The following is a 22,186-nucleotide window of genomic DNA, read 5'->3' as shown; positions in this document are numbered from 1 at the left end:
AGGTCAGACTAATAGATGTATATGTATGTATATGTATATGTATATGTATATATATATATATATATATATATATATATATATATATATATATATATATATATATATATATATATATATATATATATATATATATATATATATATATATATATATATATATATATATATAATATATAGATTCTTTAATGTACAAATATAGAGTAACCCGTGTTCTTGTTTGTAATATTGTTGCTATGTAACAGTAAGGGAGAGGGAGTGCTTCACACAGGACTGACATGAATAGAGTTTAAAGACACACTCCTGGACTTTATCATAGTGCACAATAGCGCCCCCAAAGGTCAGAACCTTGTTTTAGTCGTTAGCACACAAGAGATCAATGGACTTCACCATTTTGTACCAACAGGAAGTGATGCAATGTTGGCAAACAGCAATCGAACTGTGACTCTGGAATGCCGCTGCCAATTAAGAGTGGCACTTCTGGGATTTAGTGCTGCGCTTTCCTAACGTTTTTAAATGGACAAATCCTAAGCAGCAGAGGTAGGCGTCTTGACCTTTAGTCCCTCGTTGGGGCCGAGTATAACAGTGTATGAATGTAACAGTAGATGCATGTACGGGTGCAACAAATACAATTTGATTCACTCTGATTGGGTCGGGCAGTATCCCGATCTGTTTGTCAACATGTGTAATACCCAGATGGATCTGATTGGACCGTTTGGGTCGACCACATTTAATTATCCAAAGACCTCTACCAACACCAACAGTGAGCTGTGAGGAGGTTTTGGGGGATGCTATTGGGTGCTATAACTCAACCAGGGGTCGTCTTTGACTGGGCCTTCAATCAAAGGGTGTACAGTTCCTCACCCACTACATGCTTTTCACATACCTGGAAAGAACTTAAGGGTGTATTCAATACCCTGGTGAGCCTGACATATAGTTAGTGTTTATGTACTACTAACTATCACACACGCATACATAGGTATGCACGTCACCAGCCTACACATTCTGCAGGTGAAGCACAGAGCGATGATGGGATGCAGCTGCATGAAGGCTAACGGTGTTCCGCACCACGCCAACTGCAACCGATGCAGGAAATATACAGGATGAAAAACAGGAGTCTACGAATGCGGTAGTGTTCATTACTATACAGTACATTCAGCTAACCTAAGCATTTTGTTCACTCTTTTGAAATTGCATACAGTAAAGGACAGAGTACATGAAAGTAACGAGCCAAATGTTTTTGGGAGAAACGCAGACAAATAAAAGTACGTTAGAAGTGAATAGAACCCTGTTTTATTCCATTAGTTTTGTGGCAGTTTGTAACTTAGAACCATGATAAAGCTTTTCTTCTGAATTGTGTGTTACTCTCCTGTCAGCTGCGGTCATGAGCTCTACATTTAGCAAAACATTTTCCTGATTATACCTTGGACATCTTATGTCATCCAGAATCAAATGGAAGTATTCATTTTGCAGGGCTACACTCATATAGAACATTTATGTGCACCACTGACCTTAAGGTGTGTTCACACTGACAACAAATCATTAAATAACGCAAATTATATCGCTCAACGGTTTCAATTATCTGATGTCTGTTTACTGGTCCGCACAGCCGTTGAGCTAGCTAGCAAATCTGATTACCAAACAACTTCCTGTTCATTCTTTATTTTCTAAAGACAACTGGTTTTTTTAGTTGTCTCTATTATCATGAATTGGAAATAAGCATGTTTTTTTTTACTCCGATGTGTTTTAGCCACAGACTGTATATAAGAAGTGGACATAGTCATCTTGACGTTAATCATTGCTTTGTAGACTACGGATTAGAAGCCTTAACTTCGGCACTTTGTCCGTCACCATCTTGGTTTTTGGCAACCAGTGAGCGGAAGTGACCTAATTTGGACTGTGGAGGAGTGACAGAGACGCCATATATGGCTCTGGTGCTCCTTTGAACTGATTTTATAAGCAATGTTTGGACTTCTAAATTTCACTTTGCATTCATTCTGAATGCACCTATGGAATAAATACAACTTTAGAGCTCCGAAAAGTAGCAGTTGTTTTGTAACAGCAAAGAAATAGTTAAACGACGACAATGTCAGAGCTGTATTGTCATCTGAAAATAATCCACACCAACTGTTCAACTCAATAATCTCTATATGACCATGGTAGAACAGGGAGATACCGTTGACCCATCTTAAATAGTAAATGGTCGACTTGGTTTTTCTTGGAGCCGTGGTGCCTTAAAAAGGCTACGAGCCGGTGCCTAACGTCCCCTTTACATGAACTGAGGCGAGTAGATCCGTTCACATGGACATGGACTTTTATTACAAGGAATTTCGCAACACAAGCTCATATGCATAGAGGTATATGTTCACTCAGCCATGACACAATCTAAAGTCACATTCTTCCTGCCAGCAAGTGTTCCAGTGTGAAGCTCGTGTGTCGGTCGCTCTCTCTGCCCATCAAAGGCTTCGTAGGAACGGGAGACCAGCAGATGGCAAACAAGCAACAAGTCTGCTGTGGCACCAACTCTGGCAAAGTGGTGCCCGTTACTATCTGTTGACTGACCACTTCGCCAGCAGCACACAGAAAGCGATGTAACAGACTAATGCAGGTGGACTACGGGAAGAAAATAAGGATGCGTATACAGTAAAGAAGAACAATTGTGCTGAAACACTTCTCATGACATGTAACCAGCGGGTCGCTATCTGCATTTACCCACAAACTGTCCAGCCAGTATGGCTTGTAAGAGAAAAGGAAGTCGTGACAATCGTTAGTTCTAGCGTTAAGGCAAGGTTTTAGCTAGCTTATTGGGTAGAGCAGTTTCTTTCTCAGGGGAAGAACCATACATGTGGACACAGAAACACAAAAGTTGCAAAAAAAAGAAAAAAAAAGAAAAGAGTCAGTCAGTCAGCAGTGTCTCCACCGAGGCTAGTGGGAAAACTACGTTCACATCTTTTCTGACTAACAAGAAGATCTTAAATTTAAGACCCATTAAAACATTTTTAGGCACGGCGCCTAAAAGACAAACTGCGTCATGTGTCGAATAGCTGAGGCCATCGTAAATATTCAACAGCTTTAAAAGGAAGACTCAAAAGGTGAATACAAAATAATAAAAAACCGCTATGGCCCGAAATAAACATATTGATTAGGTTAAAAAGTGAAAAGAGAAATGACAGAAAGTCTTCATGCAATCAAGTGGACACCCTTCATTAAATCCATGCAATCCACTCGCATAACTACAATGCTCCAACTAAGAAGGAATCACATTTAGAACTCAATAAAACTAACTAGTATCCACTCATATAATAGGTAATATTCTCAATCAGGATAGATTATAATTATTTCATCTGATTCAACTGGAAGGCACATCCATAAGGCTTTAGAGGGTGTTGCAAAGCATTCTGCATGGTTCTCTCCCAAAGTTTAACGATTACAACAGGGTGATTATTGCTGCATCACAAAAAAAGAAAAGAAAAGGGTCAAATTAACGTGACGAGTATGACATCAAGATACTCCATTTTATGAGAACGACAATGAGAACATTGTGTGTGACTGCTTTGGAGCCTGAGAGCAATCAACTTTGTCAAGAATGAAAAAATGTCAAAAGGAAATAGAAGACAATAGAGCTACAAGAGAAAAAACCCAGACATCTTGGAATAAATAGAAAGAAAGGATCAGAGTGGGCAACCTTACAACCCCCCACCCGACACGCTTTTACACATCTCAACCAATATCACTTCCTTCATTTTTATTCATATTACCAGCGTTGTTTCCATCAGTGTCTGTGTTTTTTTACCGTCTCTGGAGTGTATGTGGTGCACCTTAGGTCTGGACTGGAGCTGGGATGTGTGTGTGTGCTCCCACAGGCAGCAGAAGGGGATGTGAGACTTAAACTCTTTTGTTCTCCGTGTGTATTTAAGAGTAGAAGGTGAGGACACTCTGGTGGTTGCCACGCACCAGAAGGATGGGAGGCAGGTCCTTGGACAACACCTCCAGCCAGGCCATGTACAGAGCGCTGGACACCGCGCCCTTTCTGGCCAGCGGCAGACTCCTGCAAGACAAAGAGGGGAGGAGATTGTTAGCAGGGCTGCTTTTGTTTTAATTTGAGGTGGGGCACCGACCGCCGACGGTTGAGGTGGGGCATTGACCTCCAATGGTTCTCGCAACTTGTGGGTAACTATCTAGACACGTACCTCTTCTACATGTACAAACTAGTTTGTTCTAAGCACGTTTGAAATTTTGAATAAATGTTTTCAAGAGAAGGTTGTCCCAACCCTTTGGCTTAAGACCCCTTGAAATGAAGCAATGTCTATTTAAGATCCCACATCACAAATTATGGCTTTAAATAAATATTTTAAAACTGACTGGACTTCCAACCAGACATTTCATTCCATTCTTCAACACATGACTCTTGATACCTAGTGCGTTTCAGTTGGCACTTTTTCTCAGGGTGCTTTCACACCTGACCTGTTTGGTTCGGGAAGTTTGGATCGTTTGAGCTGGCGTGAAAGCTGTCAATCAAACCCTGATGCGGACCAAGCAACCGAAACCGCTTAAAAAAAAAGGTGGATCTCCGTCTGTTTCCACGCGGACTCAGATGCTGTTCGTCTGGGGTGTGAAAACAAATGAACCAACCACAGGATTTTATGATAGATGAGTTTTTATGATGATTTTAAAAGCTAAACTAGTCTAATCTGTTCAAGAAGAGATCTTATAATTGATCTGTGTAAGGCCTATTTATGCAAATCTATACAGTACGTACGCTCGTACGTACGCTCGTCAGCGTGGTTATTGTCCCTGATTCATAGGTCAAAAGCTGTATAAACTGCTGTGTTGTATGTATCCAGTGGTGGGCCATCAGGGCCAGCAAAGCCTTCTCTGCTGGCCTAAACAGAATCACTAAATACACTACATGTATTCTAATAATCTTTCCCATTAGCTTATTATCTCACTGCACAGCTACTGTCTTCCTCTGTTTTTATCCAATCAGATTTCACCCTTATGTCTCTAGGTAAGAAAAGAGGCCTGAGGCCCGCTAGAGAGTCTTTGCAGTTTAAGTAAATGGTAGTACCGAGGTAGTCTACAAGTACGTCAGCATTAACGTGCAGCTCAGCAATAACGTGCGGTGTGATTGGTCAGTGGGCTAGCGTGACTGTTGTGAAGCTGAACCAGCTAGCCGAACTTAGTAGTTAGTAGTAACAGTTCAAGTTGAAAGATATGTAAGAAGTTATGACATTGACATGACATTTTTAGCGTTTTGCTTGGTGTAGATTTATCTTTTTAACACTCAATGGCTGAAGGAGGAGGAGAAAGGGATGGTAGCTAAAGCTACGGTGCTTTTGAAAACTTGACCCGAGTGGATCTACAACTCAACGAACACGTTCACAGGACGACCTCTGGCTGGAGCTGAACCGCACCGATGTTCTGTACAACCGCGTCATTAAACTCTTTGTAATCAAAGAAAGGAGGATGGACTTTGTCTTTAGTGAACAGCAGCTTTGGTAAGTGAAGTGCTTTTGTGTTTTTACATCTACAGTAGCGTTACTACTGTGTTAGATTTTCTATGGTGTCGTTTTTATGATATGGTTAATATTGTTCCCTCTGATGTGAATAATATTTGAATGGCTAATTTGAATGTGTTAATTACATTGATTTTGACTATATGCATTGTCCGTTAATGAAGAAGCATCCCGTCATGCACGTATTCATGTATCTGTTTTCTTTTACAAAGTAAGAATTATGGTCTGGAGAAATGGGGATTGTGTGGCGATTGCTTTAGCCCTGTTCAGTAGGGAACCGCTGCCTAACCGCTGCGGGGAGAGTCTTGTAAAAAGTCGGTGTGAACAGGAACCGGACCAGAACTAGAATGCAACGATGTATCATTTTCTCCCCTTGGTCTGGCCCAGATGAACCCACAGTTGTCTCTGGTCTCATTAGACAGGGTTGCGGCCGTGTTACCAGAGTGATGTTGTGGCAGTAAAAGTGTTGGGTGCACTTGATAACTGCAGACAGAAGATGGCAGCAGAGTTCTTAAATCCTGATGAATGGATTTGACCACAGTGAGGGTCATAATGGCAGAGTGGTTCAGGTGTGAATGCACACTTACATATTCGAGCAGCTGTTTTTACTGTGCCCAGTAGCTAATGGGAGGTTTTGAAATGAGACAGGATTTTACTGCTCTGGAAAGTTATCATGGTCACAATCCTTTCATTTTGCCAGGTGAACTGTAGAAACCCGAGGATGAGCCACAGGGATCTACCAGGTGGCAGGTGTGCTTTCAGCAGTAGTTGAGGCAGATTCAGTTTTGGGGTTTTTCTTGTAGAGGCCTTTTGTGCAAATGCAGTGGTGTCATGAATGAGGGGACTGTAGTTTGCAAGGCAAAGCTGACCGGCCACACACGAAGGGGTGAAGAGTGCGGTGAGACACAGTGGTTATTGTGGGGATGTTGGTGGAGGCTTTCAGACATGTTATGGGGTCACACTCAATTCTTCACACAGAAAATGAAAGTAATGCGAAGAAAGAGAAAACAACACTTGCATATGTAAACCTGCATTCCTGAGGTGACTAATTATTATTTTTAAAAAGAAATGTCAGCAGAGCTTAACTACTGTTATGGAAACTATTACTATAACTAAGGCCACCTGTGTTATTCATAAACACACACAGAGAGAGCAGCAGCTTACATGACGATGAGGTTGGCTGTGCTTGAGTGCTCCTTCAGCAGCTCGTTGAGTCTGATCTGACGATTAGTCTGAGGAGCAAAACAAACAGAGGTACAGGTTGAAACATTCAGGTATCAACTTACCAAACACCCATCACGAGCTGCTGCAGCACTGACTCAGCCACATCGGGCTGCAGTGGATTAGTATGAATTCATTTGATGTATATAGCAACTTTCAGGCACAGGATGCAGGACAAATGTTTTACAATTCAGCAGTTTAAAAACCATACACATACACAAAGAGGAAGGGAGAACATTTAAATCTTATATGATTACCAAAATAATCATATAAGATGTAAAACAGACGGCAGCTAATTACAGGCAATATTAAAACGATGCGTTTTGATTCGTTGTTTAAAACTGTCCAGTGAGTCAGCAAGTAGAATCGGAGGTTTCTGTGGTGACGTTGGGAACCGTTTAAAGAGCTGTGAAGATCTTAAGGTTCCTGCAGGATCAGAAAACGAGGGGGAGTCTGTGATATAAAAGGGGACGTGGCCATTTAGTGCATTTAAAACCAAGTCTAAAAGCCTTCTATGATCACTCATTTTAGTTTTTTGATAAAAACCCTGGCAGCAGAACTCTGAATGGACTGTAGCTTTGGTAGGCCAGTAAACAAAGTGTTACTGTAGTCGACTAGAAACTAGAGCACGAACAAGCTTTTCTGCATCTTTCTGGCTCAGCAGAGGCCTCATCATCACTGTACTGCGCAAACGATTAAATGGTCAACAAATTAAAATGAGCTTTAAAATCAAAGTCAGAGCCTAAAACAAACCCGAGGTTTCTCACTCCACTGACCGCTTCTTTTGTGAGATCATGTAATCATTCGGAACTTTGTTCAGCATCGACAAAGTCTTTAGACTCCTGAAATGAAAAGAAACTGAGCGATGTAGGAAGCGTGCTGACCTTGGCGCGGTAGAGCTCCAGCTCGTTGTCGGTGATCCTCCAGGGCTCGCTGTCCTTCAGCCTCTCGGCCACCTCCTGCTCCATGTCGTCTTCCTTCAGCCGATACGGCTCGATCATCTCCTCGAAGGCCGACACGCTGCACAACGACTCATGTTAGTTCATGCCAGGCAGCAACATCATTTTAAAGAACACACATAGATTGTGCTCACTCAATTCTTTGGTTTGTTTTTATGTGACAACAAAAGATAGAACTCAACAGGTTTCCGTGGTTCAGTCTTGTAAATTACATGGTCAAATCAAACAGAGATTAAAAGCCTAACCTGGTAACTGGAGTTGTATTTCTGTGGTTTTGTCCATCGTTTTTATCAATTATGACGGCGCTATCAATACAAAACACTCTCAGGTCCAGTCCAAACCCTGTTATTTTAAGGTCAGACTGAAAGTTACAGAAAAAAGATGAAGCAAAACTGTTATGGATCCACATGAACAATGTGGACCAGACAACCCTTTCTAATGTCATCTAAATATGATCATTTTCTGTTCAAAGCAGACTGATGTAACCTGAGCTCATTGTCTGATTCTACTGACGTCCGGGGACAAAAACAAACATTCTTGCTTTATTGGAATATTCAGGAATTTGTTTGTCGAAGCCGTCTCCATCATCAAAAGGTAAAAAAAATTGTAAATTGGAAGTTCAATCAAACTTTTCCGTTTGCACTCAGCTTTTCTAATGAGATACTTCAAAATACTCCGAAATATGTGAATGGAACACGGCTAACGACAAAGACGCTTCCAAAAAACTAAACATATATTAACCATGTTATAAAAATGACTTTTGAGGAATTAAATACCATCCGTTTCCTGTAGACACCCATTCAATCTTCCATAGCTACTTCCAGGTTCAACTTTGACCTCCCCTACTTAACGTAGATGTGCATACACCCAATTTTACAACGTGATGGAAAATGATAATGGACATTTAAAGTATGTTTACATTTGTTTTCACTTCCAAATGAAACTGGGGAGGTTGTGTGAGTCGAGCAGGTTTTGTTCTAGTGGTCGGGGTCAACAGAGAGAAGCAGCCTTCATCACTAATGTCCCCCTGCTCCGAGAATAACGCTAACACAACACTTCTTCAATGCTTACCTGTTTCCTTGATAAGACGTACATTTCGCATAATATAATGTTCAGGTCCACAGCACTAATCCCAGCAGTACAAAAGAATCATGAAGAAGTTGTGATTTCATTCACTAATCAGTTACAGTGGCTTCTACTAGAAGACTTACTGCTCCTTCTTGGGCTTGGTGTTTATGTCTCCCAGCACGGTGATGTCTGAGAAGTCTATCCTGAACTTGCTCAGCAGAGTGGCCATCCTGCACGGGAGAAGCAAAAAAAAGAGCTTTGAGAAAAATACTGGAAACCAGCTACAAGACATTTCCAATCCAAGGTACTGTGGACAGAGATAACAGCACTGAGTCATCCTGAAGGCTTTGAATGACTCAGCGGTTTCTGAGAGGGTGGAGGTAGGTGGGACAGGCTTTACTGGGAGCACTGTGGCATTCTTTGTATGCCATTCATTTCCTTTAGCTTTGACTTCTAAGAAGCTGATAACATATTTTATAACCTCAAATGTGTGCCAAATAAAATATATATGGTTTCCTATTCACTATGAAAAGTATTGAAAGTGAGTTCTGCAGAGGTAAATCATGTTTTTGATGTGACCCTGAAGTGAGTGAATTAAAAGAAGGCAGGAAACAGTTAACACAAGTACAGGCTCCTGTACAATCACAAATCATGAGGGGGAAAATTATAAAAATCGATTTTTATCAAATATATACTGCAACTACTTTCCTATTGGTAAAAAAAAAATGTAATTAAAGTGTCATACATTGGTTGAAATGGTCAACTTGTAGTTTTACAGTAAACAAATACAAAGGGGATGTCAAAGTGCACGTAGAGCTGTGCATTCGCACACAGAGATAAAAGGCTCGGCTGCTAGCACCAAGCTAATTTGATCCAACAACAGGAGGTAGGAGGCAGCTGTAGGGGACAATGAGACACAGACAGGGGTGTGGGGGAGGGGGAGACATGCCTACTGGAAGGATGACATCCTTTTACATTTGCTTTCTTTCTGGGAGTCAGATGAGATTATGGATATTAAGCTTGTGTTTTAAGTTCAGAGCTGGAGTCAGGACATGGTTAGCCTAGCTTAGCATAAAGACTGGAAGCAGGGAGACAGCTAGCCTGGCCTGTGATTGGTCTCCAAACAGATCACATCTCTGTCAGCAGCATATAGCTCAACACAAGAGACAACCCTATTATCACTGACAATACTGCAGTTACAACATGATCAATGTATTAATGGCTCCGATTAGAACTGGCTGGACTCAATGGCATGGTCTGTAAGAGGTCGGCGTATATACACAGGACTTGGCCGAATGATACATTACCTTTAGTGATTGATGCTAGTCATCTATAGCCTTTATTATTAGCTAGCACATACATAAGTCGTGACAGCAATACAAATTGGCTATCATTCACCTGCTTCTTTCTTTCACGGCTTTACGAGGGTCATTTCTCACCAACGTTCACGGTTTGATCTCCATATTGAGGGCGTTTCGACAGAGATAATGCTGGCTAACATTAGCTGATCTAAGTATAGATGCTCACTAAGTTCATTGACAAACTAAGTAGCAAGTGCTGGTATAAATGGTCCAGATTTATAAAGGCATAACGTTATAAAATGAGTTTATTAATATTCGCGTTTCCAAATTGCACCAAATTCAACACCTTGAGTTCCCAGCAACACTTCCGCTAAGTGTGAAATAGATCGGATGAGCGGTTCTCGAGATATGTGAAGGACACACCCACATGCAGACAGACAGGCGGACATGAAGGATTCCTTGCGTTATAGTTAGATACTGATCAACTCCTCTAAAGCTGACTGACTAACCATCATTTGTGGTTTTGATGGACCTATTTCTTGGCGAACAACAGCCAGATTTCAGGTTTCATGCTAAGCTAAGCTTACCATTTAATGAGATAAGATTGACATCAATATTCTTATTCAATGCAGGAAAGAAAGCTATTTCTAAAAGGGTTAACTTTTACTGTAACATCAATAAACATAAAACACTGTCTCTACATGTCTTCATATCAGCAAACTTAGATGGTTAACAGTAAGCAGACTTGATGGGAAAAGCTTCTCTGCACAATAACAAGGAAATGACGGCTTGTGGTTACACACTATCTTCCGATTAGGACTTAATCCAGAGGGAATACAACCACAAAGCAGACAGGATGTTCACTTGATGTGTTGTTGGTCCAAACAGATGCTCCACTACTTAGTTTGTCTATTTTGCAGCCTCCTGTAAAAAGGGACCATACTGGTAGGCTTTCTGGGTTTTCACCAATTTCCACAATGATTGTAAATGCAGACAAGTAGTCTCAGTTCACTTCAATCCACTACACAGTTCAGTGTGCCGACACTTGAAACTTTCTGTCAACTAAACATTCAGTTACTGTTTAGTCGCCTTTACTTCCTGTGTCTGTGAAGTAACGCAATTGATGCTTTTCAGACAGCACAAGTCCATTTTCTCACACAGTGAGGAACTAATGTAGAACCGTTAACGGCACGGCGTGAAAACAGGACACTGACAGTGCAGGACGGACCAGACAGCAGCACCGGAAAACACTGGTCGCACCAGCCGCTGCTTGGATTTGGATGTGTCTATTCGTTTTGTTACGCAACGGTACTAGGAGACTACCAATAGACTCCTTACAGCCATACATTCAGCTAGAATGATATTGTAGCAAATTAATGTAACATTTGAAGTGATTTCACTGTAGCGTTTTTGGGTAGGGGGGGGCTTATGATTAACCCAACTTAAGATTGTTTTTACTAAATAGGGTAATCGCAGAAAAATATGTTTGTCCCATCTGTGATGCAATACAACATATTTGACTCTTAACAAAATGTTTGAGTGCCATTTTAGTTTTTGGCATATTTTGATGATCGTCAGGATAAAAGAGTGAATCGTGATTGTTTTGTCGTGACATGAAATGTTCACATTTTCCTAGTGAGATGTACATTTGCACCACATTTCAAACATGAGTGGTCTTACTCATGCTGACATTTGTCCAGTGAAAATGTGCATTCACAAGACACTTCATGGCTGACATGTGAACAGACATCCACAGAACATACAGCTTCTGTAGTTCTGCAGAGAAACCCAGTGTCAGTGTTGATCCAGCTGAGGAGAGGAGAGTGGTGCTGAAAGGAAAGCGTGCGTGTGTGTTTATGCGTGTGCGTGTGCGTGTGCGTGCATGATGGGCAGAATAAAAGTAAGTAACGGCAGTAATCTATAATCATACGCGCCAGGGCTATCACAGGGTATGCCAAAATGTTTAAAGTTTGGTAACAATAAATATTTGTTAATAATTTCATGATGATTATAACAATTACCATAATAATAATAATAATAATAATAATAATAATAATAATTTGTATTATTATTACTGTTATCTCTATAATTATTACTATTATTATCATTAACATCAACATTATATGTCGTTGCAGTTGTAGTATTTATTTTTGCAGTGATCAAAGGGTTTATGTAATAATCTCAAAAGACTCAATAAGAGTTGATTTTTACCAGCAGGTGTGGTACATGTTGCTGTTGGTAAATGTGCTATAATCAGCGAATGACAAAGCGGATAGGGAGGAGTCGCAGTACTTACGCTCGGCGGTCATGGTCGATCCTGTTGATCTTGCCTCCAATGAAGACGCGGATCTTGCAGTCCTTCCACCTCTTCTTGTTGGTCAGCAGGTAGGGGATCAGCAGGGTCAGACCTGAAGGGGACACATCAAAGGCTTCTCAGCACGGAGCTTCGGTCACGTCGACACTAAACACCTGCTGGCTCTCACTTGGTGGATGTTCAAAGGTAGAGAATACAGACATTGTCACGCAGAGCGAGATCACTGGCCTCTGAAACGACAGCTCAGCCTGAGCATAGGAGCAGCTGACGTGACGGCGATGAGCTAGATTTGAAGTGTCACATGCCACAGTGTCTTGAACACACGAGTCATGCCTCTGGTCTTGTTCACATCTTTACACCCCGCTGGGCTGACAGACGCCCAGCATCATTGTGCCAGTAAAGAATGAGTCATGTCAACATACTGGCTCCTTCAGCTCCACTGATCAACACCTCACTAATAGATTTGATCTTCCTAACAGCAGGGGGATTGATTTGCTGTCTTCACTGCTTTCAGAGCGCCGTGTCTCTGTGCCGACCTGTTGACAGCGGCCGTCCAAATAGAGCTCGACCGTGTTCATGGCTTTATGAATTATACACTACCGTTCAAAAGTTTGGGGTCACTTAGAAATGTCCTTATTTCTCAAAGAAAAGCACTGTTTCTTTCAATGAAGATAACATTAAATGAATCAGAAATACACTCTATACATTGTTAATGTGGTTAAAGACTATTCTAGGTGGAAACGTCTGGTTTTTAATGAAATATCTACATAGGTGTATAGAGGCCCATTTCCAGCAACTATCACTCCAGTGTTCTAATGGTACATTGTGTTTGCTAATCGCCTTAGAAGACTAATTGATGATTAGAAAACCCTTGAAAACAGTTCTGCTGGTGAGAGAAGCTATAAAACTGGCCTTCCTTTGAGCTAGTTGAGTATCTGGAGCATCACATTTGTGGGTTGGATTATACTCTCAACATGGCCAGAAAAAGAGAACTTTCATGTGAAACTCGCCGTCTATTCTTGTTGATAGAAATGAAGCTATTCCATGCGAGAAATTGCGAAGAAACTGAAAATTGACACGAAATTGTCTGGGTGACCCCAAACTTTTGAACGGTAGTGTATATAAATAAAATAACGATAGTTTGGAGAAGGGAAGGCCGATTGATCAGCCGATGTGCCTGCCTGCTCAGAACTAAAAAGGTTTAGAACACATTTCCTAATCGCCAGATAATGCATTGGAGATTATTTAAAAAAATAATAATAATAAACATCTAAAACATAAAAGTCTGTCGTGCATAAATGGCTGAAGCCGTTGCCTGGCCACCCCACCTCCCTCTCGGTCTCAAAGTGCCATTTCTTGGAGTCTTCAACAGCCATGTTGATTATTATACGCTCTAATCACGTGCACACGGATCCTTTCAGACAAAATTGGCCTCATTGTATAGATTTATTTTATTTTATTTTATTTCCTTGGTCCTCATGCAGAGGAAACTAATGTGGTGCCTCTCCTAACCGTTTGGACTAGGTTTGATCTACTGGGTCTGAATGGATAACCTGATGACCTTCGCCATGGGACGAATCCCCCAGACTCACCTCCGTCATCAAACAGCCACCAGACGTCCACGGTGCCCTTCCCTTGTTTCTTCTGGAACTGCTGGCTGGCCTCCAGCAGCCTCTGGTCGGACACATTCAGTGGGACAGTCGGGCTCTTCTTGTCTGCGCACACAAACGACACCAACACAGCAAAAGCTCATTTAGTCAGCAGTGGAGACTCTTCTTTGCTGGCCTGTTAGGAGTCCTGAGAGTGGAACAGCAAACATTTCAAAAGGGACAAACTGTGTAGTTCATGGACTGTTAACTGTTCAGTGTGTCTGTAGGATTACGTTGCCTTGTGTTTGAGTGACAGTAAGACTATTGGCACTGATGTAAGCACTAACAACATATCACACAATAATAATAAAACTTAAAGGCAAGTCATTAAACCTCAGCTCTACAGTTGCGATCGGTGTTTCCCCTGCAGGTCTATTATTTTAGTATGGATTTTGGAGTTGTTATTTCCTATTGAGTTAAAAACATCATCCAGTACCAGCAGTTCTGCTTGTTTCGGCACATTTTCCAAAGCATCAAGGTAAGGAGGGGGAAGTCACAGACTCATAGCTCTGAGGCAATCTGTTCATTTTCAGCTTTATGAATCAGGAAAAACATTTCATAGGTTTTTACATTGATTCCAGGCAGCCACAGGTACTGCAGTATGAAAAATACCTTTCTATTATTGAAAAGAGATGATCAGCTATAGACTTGTCTCTGCTTTTACCTTGGGTATATTGTTTTTTATGAACTGAAGGGTATATTGTTTTTTATGAACTGAATGAAATATGTAAACAGGTCAGAGAGCAGTTGTCAATTTTCCAGAGCTCAATACGATTGGATTTACAATGACAAACCGTTTACAGAGAAAAGCAGTTGTGATCAATAAATAAATGTTTGTCTAATCGTTTCAGTACCAGTTCATATTGAGGGTGAGCCGAGACGAACGGACAACAACGGCTGCCTCCAAGTTACAAAACAGAGTGAAAAGTATGCTTTGGAAAAAGGTCGGCAACAAGAAAAGCTAAAGCACAATGTAGTTAATGGGCACTGACGCTGTCATTAATGGGTGTCTTTATGTGAACAGTCAGTGACTCAGTAATGTCAGTTACTATGTAATATCTAACATCTAAAGTTTGCTAACTTTAACCAACATTAGCCACCGTAGGCTACTTGTTAAACCAGAACAAGTAATGCTGGAACAGTGTTATCTGGAAGGCTCTTATGGTTTATGAATGGAACTTTTCATTTGGAAGAGGAAGACAGATGCCGTGTCTTCATTCTGTTGTACAACAACTGACTGCTTCTCTTCCATGATACACTGCAACCGAACAGAGCACAGACCACTGCAGGAATGAGTCCTAAAAAACATGTTTGCACGTCCAGATCCCTCGTCTGGAAGTCAATGTGTTTTTGGTTAGAAGCCTGAAATAAGGCCTGAGGTCAACACAAGCTGAGGAGATTTTAACGTTTTGTAGTTCGCTATAAAATACTTTAGTAAATACCGCACTTTCATTTTGAACGTCAGCTTTTTACTTCTGTTGATTGCATTTACGTTTTTTTAAAAAAATCATAAAAGTAGTGTTCACCTGGGAAGATTATCTTGCTGAACAAAGTATGATAAACATATATTATACATATTTTCTGCAATAATCCAAAACCCAATAGAAAGGCTTTTTTTTGTACGATTAATTTGCAGGTTTTTGTCATGAATACTGTCACACTGATCAGGAACATTATAATGTGGAGAAGGGACACTTTTCAGAAGGAGCTTTCACACCGTGAATAAAGTGAGTCAGGTTGTGCGGCGTCGAGCTGCTCCCGTATTCATGAATAACACAGAGGCTCCTTAGTCCAAAAACAAACTGAATTACTGCTTCCTACCTTTGCAAATGCAGCTCAGACCAGATCCACTTCCACCGCTCTTACCTTTGACAATAAAAGCCTCCGACATATATAAAATTGCAGGCAAGTATTTCACATTGTCTTGTTGTTTATTCGTCATGCCCCCCGGTGTGTAAAGGCCTTAAGGGTTGTTCTTTTAAAAAGTTACATGAAGTTTTTTATATTGGAAACTAGTCTTCTGACGTTTAGGTGATTTCTTTTAGTGTTTGATTAATGAACACAGGGGAAACACCATCAATAGGAAAGAGGGAGCAGCTCAGGGGTTAGCTGGAGACATGAAAACAGGAGAGCAGTTTTCATCCTGGAAAAGAAAGCCAGAGACAAACTGTCACCTCCAGAGCGACAAGAAGCAGCAGCAGCAGGCGAGAGACACTGAAGACAGGAGGAGGAAATTGAAATGTTGGCACACGCTCACAACATTAAATACTCAAGACTTGGATAGAGTTAAAGGGCACTATTACACAGCACAGCTTCAGAGACTGGGCTTGAGCTACAAGCTGGCGGCTGTTAACAGGAGAAAGAGAGGAAAAGACTAAAGGTTATTCTCCAAAGCCAGCGGGCCAGAGACACGGACCAGACGACGAGAGACACGAGACAAGAGACAGCAGGGAGCGGGACGGTGTGTTAATACAAGAGCAACTCTAAATATACAGTGAGAAATGAGGTGACAGAAAGACGGATGGACGGGGAGAAAGATTAAAAAAACTAAGCAGAGAAAGAAAGAAAGAAAGAGGTTTTAAGGCAACACAATAAAATGGATCTCCTGCCTTTTTTCAACAGGGGCTGAGTCGTAGCTTTGCCGTCCTCGTCCTCATCTGGGAAACGTGAGACAAAAGGAGAGAAAAAAAACCAACGAAGAATTAAGGTGAAATGTTGATTTGATGTGCCATTAGCTTACAACCAAGGCTTCTGGCTCAGGACTGCACATGAAGTTGAGTACAACAGAAAGTTTACAGTTATAATGCTTCATGCTCACAGGCTACTGAGGGTCATGGAAAACAAGAAGGCCGGCAGGGACTTGAAGAAAGAGTTCAACTTACTCTCTCTCATTTCTGGACCCTCTAGATCAGGGGTCCCCAAACTTTTTCCTGTGAGGGCCACATCACTGAACATATCGTTTGACCTAGGGCCGCACGATTATTGGGGGGGCGGGGGGGGGGGGGTATGTGCGTGCTACTCGCAGGTGAGCGACTGTTGCATTGTGTGCGCGGATCGGGGCGGAACACCGCCGTGCGCGATACAGAGAGCAGGGGAATTGAAAACGCGCGACCATGTAGTGACAGACATGACATGCCGGCGTGTAAATAAATTAAGCACAAGTACTCGTCCTTCAAGCTCCCGTCTCTCTGCTCTTCTACTTCTTCTACTCTTCTACTTCTACAGGGTGCGCGCATGACAGCTCTCATCTCGTTCGCCCCCTGGTGGTTGGCTGATTCAGGAAGCGTTTGATTTGATATGTAGCAGAGCACGTATTTTAAACGTCAATATCGCAGACGATCATGCTCATTTAATCGTGGCAGCCAAAATCGTGATCGCGATTAAAATTCGATTAATTGTGCAGACTGAAAAAAAATCATAATGCGTCTCCGGTATTGTTCAGGGGGCCGGACCAAATGTGGAGGCGGGCCGCATCCGGCCCGCGGGCCGTAGTTTGGGGACCACTGCTCTAGATAAATCAAACTGGTTCATTTTGGTACGCACTCACAGACATGTGAAGGGAATCAAATCCGCATGAATCAGTTCTAATTCTCAAAGACACTGGGCTTGGATCACAATGAAAGTCCCACACAGTGAGGAGAGGCAGACTGACCAGGGGCGACTTAATGAGGGCCCAGGTACAGTCGGAGCTCAGGCTGGGACTAAGAGGATTACCCAAATCAAGGCATTCATCTTCCCTTCGCTGCCTCTCTTACCTTCACCAGTCCGGCATGTTCACAATGTGTGTGGCCCCTTCATTAATTACCACTACCAACATACACATACATGCCTATTCCTACATCACAAAGACAGTATTCAGCTGGTTCAGCATGACCGTGACGTGATAAAACATGCAGAAGCAATTACAATTGGTATTTCTGTTCAGATGACACAGCGATGTTGTGGTATTTATGGGATGGGTGCCGTGGAAAACAATTGATCAAATAACTAGTAAACATGGAAGTGGAGCTGAACAGAAACGTGGCTGTGTTATAAAAACACGTCTCAGCTATGACTTTGATGAGTAGCATGATAGAAATGGGCGACATCTGCACAAGATGGTATTTTGTTAGGGCGGTTTGTTTTACAGATTTAATATTGTTACCATTTTGGTCTGCATGCAGTAGTACAGGGCTTTGGAGTTCACATGTGAAAAGCTTCAGAGACTATAAATATCAACATCAAATCATCAAACTGAATCAAGACCCGATGACGCCTGGTGCTCCAATCTGCGAACACTTTCTTTGTTTGATTGCTCAGAGTTGTGCGTCTCTCTCTCTCTCTGGACTAACAAACTGGGCCCAGTGGGACGACTGGAGTCATGGGTCACTGAGGCGACTTCCTGTCAGGGCAGTGTGTGTGTGTGTGTGTGTGTGTGTGTGTGTGTGTGTGTGTGTGTGTGTGTGTGTGTGTGTGTGTGTGTGTGTGTGTGTGTGTGTGTGTGTGTGTGTGTAGAGGCACAATAAAGGAAGCCATTGATGGATTAAGAGTGGTCTCTGAGAATAGTGTTAAACTGGTTTCCTGGATGATAAGCCTTCCTTAGGACTGGCCGATTGGCCGACTATATCTGCCATTGGCGATTGGTTCAGTTCATAGTCGGTAGGTTTTTTTTGGGGCGTTTTTTAGGGCGATGTTTCTCGTATTATTTTGCGACTTTCACATTCTGCCGCAGTAGAACGAGAGCCGCTCAGCCGCCGGAGAGACACAGAGACAGCAGGGGGGGACAGGGTGTAGGGTCAGCATATTTTCACATCTAAAAAAAACCAGAGTTGGTGAGTGTTGTAGAAACACGGCAAAGACTAACCAAGACCAAAACCACCTGCATGAATATTTCGGCAATCGCCGGATCTTGGGCTGATGGGGGCCAGTTAGAAAATGTAAACATATCACCCAACTCTACTTCCTCATTCATGACCTAAACTGGTGTTTGAGGAACATAAACACACGGCATATGAGTGCGTGCGTGTGCGTGTGTGTGTGGAGGCAGGCTGACCTTTCTGCATAGCCGGACTGTTCTGGAGGCTGGTGGCCTTGGACGACGGCTTGGAGGAGTCTGCGTCAGAGTCTTTACTGGTATCTATGGACACGATCACGTCTTTCATCCCCGAGGACTTCTCCTGGGAGGACAGCAACTCATCTGGGAGGAAATAAGATGGTGGGAAGTAGTGAGTGAGTGTGGGGGTGAGAAAACAAGCAAACAATTAGAAATCAGACACACATGTAGAGATGATCAATCAGCACACAGGAAACCTTAAGCGATATATATAAACAGCATCTCTTTTGTATTAAAGGGCAACTCCAGTGATTTAACATTTCACTTCCAGAAGTCTCGAGGACTCAAACACCGCCGGATCCTACATTTCCCAAAATGCAACTCAATTAGGGATGTACCAATCAAGTTGTTTGTTGGATCCTGTAATATTGGATATCGGCCCATGTCTGATCTGATACTTCTATTTACCTAAATGATGATTAATGTATCTGGCACATATCCGTGACGTGAGAGAGAGGACGTCTCACTCTGTTGGAACTACAGAAACATGCTACTGGACATTGGTGTTACAGAGGGGAGCTTAGCATTTAAAAACCGTCCCATGCTTACACAGACGTGCTGCGAGGAGGTAGGTTTGAGGGACGATGCATGCACTTGGGAAGCAGCGAGCACACCACTGGGTAAATGACACTTGGATTATATCGTTAAACAAGTTGTGTGAGAGTTTGTAAAACAATATTTTGATTTACTTCAAGTCAAGACTTTTTCTGTTTTTTTTGTATTCTTTGTTCACCGTGGAGGCGTGAGAGAAAAAATGTTCCCTTCTGGAATTCCCTCGTAAGATGATAATTTGTACATCAATGACTCACCGTTACCTTGAAGTATTCCTTTAACCAGACAACAACAAACCATTAGCATCTTGTTTCTATATCCAGATGCTCACAGAGTGAACACAGCAGAGTCATTCTAACTGGTGAAAGTGAGGGTCAGCTGCTAGCCCGCATGATGTTGGTACGCTGCTCTTAGCTAATGATTATCAGCCTAGGAGTTTAGTGAATCCATGCATTTGAGTCGCTTACCAGTGCTCCCAAATCATGTTTCACATTCACACACATGATGTCCACGATGCAGTGAGATGCTGCACCGCAGAGCCGGCTGCCTCACTAGCAGGTTGAGTAGTACAGTACAGTGACGAAAGGATCGGATTTTGAAGGCCTGTGTTTTAACCAGCCAATTAACATATGCACTGGTGCACAGTATAGCACCTCCTAAAACCAGCTACTGTATTATTAGAACTATGAATTGATCAAATGGTTTAAAGTTAGTATAAAACTACAGTGTGTCCCCTGTCTTACTGGGATACTTAGAATTGTTATGGGTTTATTGTAGGCCAGTAGTCCATTCTTAGATTCCCTGTGATGCAGACTCGCTCACTAAAACACTTTGAGTGTCCCACAGACTGAGACAGAGCCCTGCAGAGACACACATCCAGTTACAGATCATTAGGTGACTGCTCTTACTGCTGCTGTACCGACAACAGGGTGTGTGATTTAGTGGATTCATTTATGAATGTTTATACGTACTGTTCTCCCCCTGGGGGAGGGAGGGGGAGAGAGAGAAGTGCATACGTGATCTTTGCCTCCTTGCAGTTCTCGCATTGAAAAAACTCAGTTCTTTTTGTTGTTTTTGGCTGTTGCGGCCTGCTCTGTCTCACAGGTGCAGAAGCGCTAATTTCATTCATCGCACTGACCAACTTTTCAAAGCCCGTTCCACACAGGCCGTTTGTTATAAATGTGTTTCTAAGCCCAGACTGAGCTCAGACTGATGAAATCAACAAGAGATACTGTCAAGTTGCATAATGGAAAATGTAGGATGCAGCATTTTTGGTGCTTGACCCCTACCGACCTCTGCTGTAACCCGTCACTCATGAAAACCACACTTCAGCTGTTTGGTGTCACACGTCCATAAAGGTTGGGAACTTTATGGACGTGTGACACCAAACAGCTGAAGTGTGGTTTTCAGTTGTTCATGTTATCATTATAAACTTTGATTCTTTTCTATGTGACCCTTCTCTGGAAGCGTGTAGTGTGTGAATGCATGTGTTGGATACCTTGTCCCTGGATATGGGACACATCCAGTCCTTCCTTCAGTCGCAGAATGACAGCACCGAACTGGAAGTCAAAGGACTCGCTGAGAAGAAGAAAAAAATACTGAATAAAAAGATTCATATCAGCGGTGGACAGAATGAAGCGGGACATGCTCAACTAAATAGACACCAGAAAAGGAGAGAAATAAGCAGCGCTGAGAGGACTGCACACACCAAACAGCAGGTTCAAACATGTGAAGGTTGAACTGCTCGCTGGATGGAAAGTAAAGGGCGCATTGCTGAGCGTATTAACTGTGATTTTAATATTGTCGGGCTAAACCATCTCTGACCTGCGGCTCTAATAACATAATCCCCACACTTTACAATCAGGAACTCATTCAGCTCAAGTCCTTCACTCAGTCTCACATGACTTGAAACAGGATTTTCACCAACACTGCTCTCCTGAGTGTGTCTGCCGAGTCTGTGCTCATGGGGCCCCAGACCCTCATGGGGACCCTCACTAGATGAAAATGTTTTTTGATAATTCATGCACAAATGAAGAATATTGTAAACTAAAACGAAAGAGGCCGATGACAAACAACATCCAGTTGTTTGAAGATGTTTTCACATGAATATAAAAATAGATATTAGAGATGAAATATGAGCCGTTTACCTTCCTAACACGAGCTCTAGGCAGCTAACAACATTAAAACCGCTCATACCCAAGATTGATTTTTAATAAAAGCAAAAATTAAATTAAAAAAATACATAAATAAAAAATAATGTATAAAATATAATAATTATACAATAAATATATAATTTATTTCCTAATAATTTGAATTGTGCAGATAACCACTATAGCTGACAATAAGGTTAATGTTTAACATGTAAAATTGTTTACGGTTTTCACTGACAAAAGTGTTTTTTCTAAAATATATATACGTACCAATTAGTTGTCCCTTCCCTTTTTTCTCTTTCGTGTATTGCTCCTTAATAGAGCTAAAGTATTCTTGGCACCTTGTATGGTAGCTCCATACATATGGT

General features: G+C 41.9%; 1 protein-coding gene across 1 annotated transcript in view; it reads right to left on the bottom strand.

Moving 5' to 3' along the window:
* Nucleotides 1-2,292: 2,292 nt before the first annotated feature.
* The window catches only part of slc12a2 (solute carrier family 12 member 2), a 56,482-nt gene continuing 36,588 nt past the window's right edge, over nt 2,293-22,186 (bottom strand). Inside the window, exons 19-27 of the mRNA XM_079179715.1 lie at nt 21,167-21,246; nt 19,057-19,200; nt 16,634-16,681; nt 13,968-14,090; nt 12,358-12,469; nt 8,904-8,990; nt 7,618-7,753; nt 6,677-6,744; nt 2,293-4,044 (exon numbers count right to left, since the gene is read on the bottom strand). Coding sequence (XP_079035841.1) covers nt 3,909-4,044; nt 6,677-6,744; nt 7,618-7,753; nt 8,904-8,990; nt 12,358-12,469; nt 13,968-14,090; nt 16,634-16,681; nt 19,057-19,200; nt 21,167-21,246 — 934 coding nt within the window. The 3' untranslated portion in view covers nt 2,293-3,908. The remainder of the gene's footprint in view (nt 4,045-6,676; nt 6,745-7,617; nt 7,754-8,903; nt 8,991-12,357; nt 12,470-13,967; nt 14,091-16,633; nt 16,682-19,056; nt 19,201-21,166; nt 21,247-22,186) is intronic.

The sequence above is a fragment of the Pholis gunnellus genome (assembly GCF_910591455.1).
Source record: "Pholis gunnellus genome assembly, chromosome: 18".
Taxonomy (NCBI): Eukaryota; Metazoa; Chordata; class Actinopteri; order Perciformes; family Pholidae; genus Pholis; species Pholis gunnellus.
Note: the sequence above shows the minus strand (reverse complement) of the source record. Positions and strands in the feature narration are given on the sequence as shown.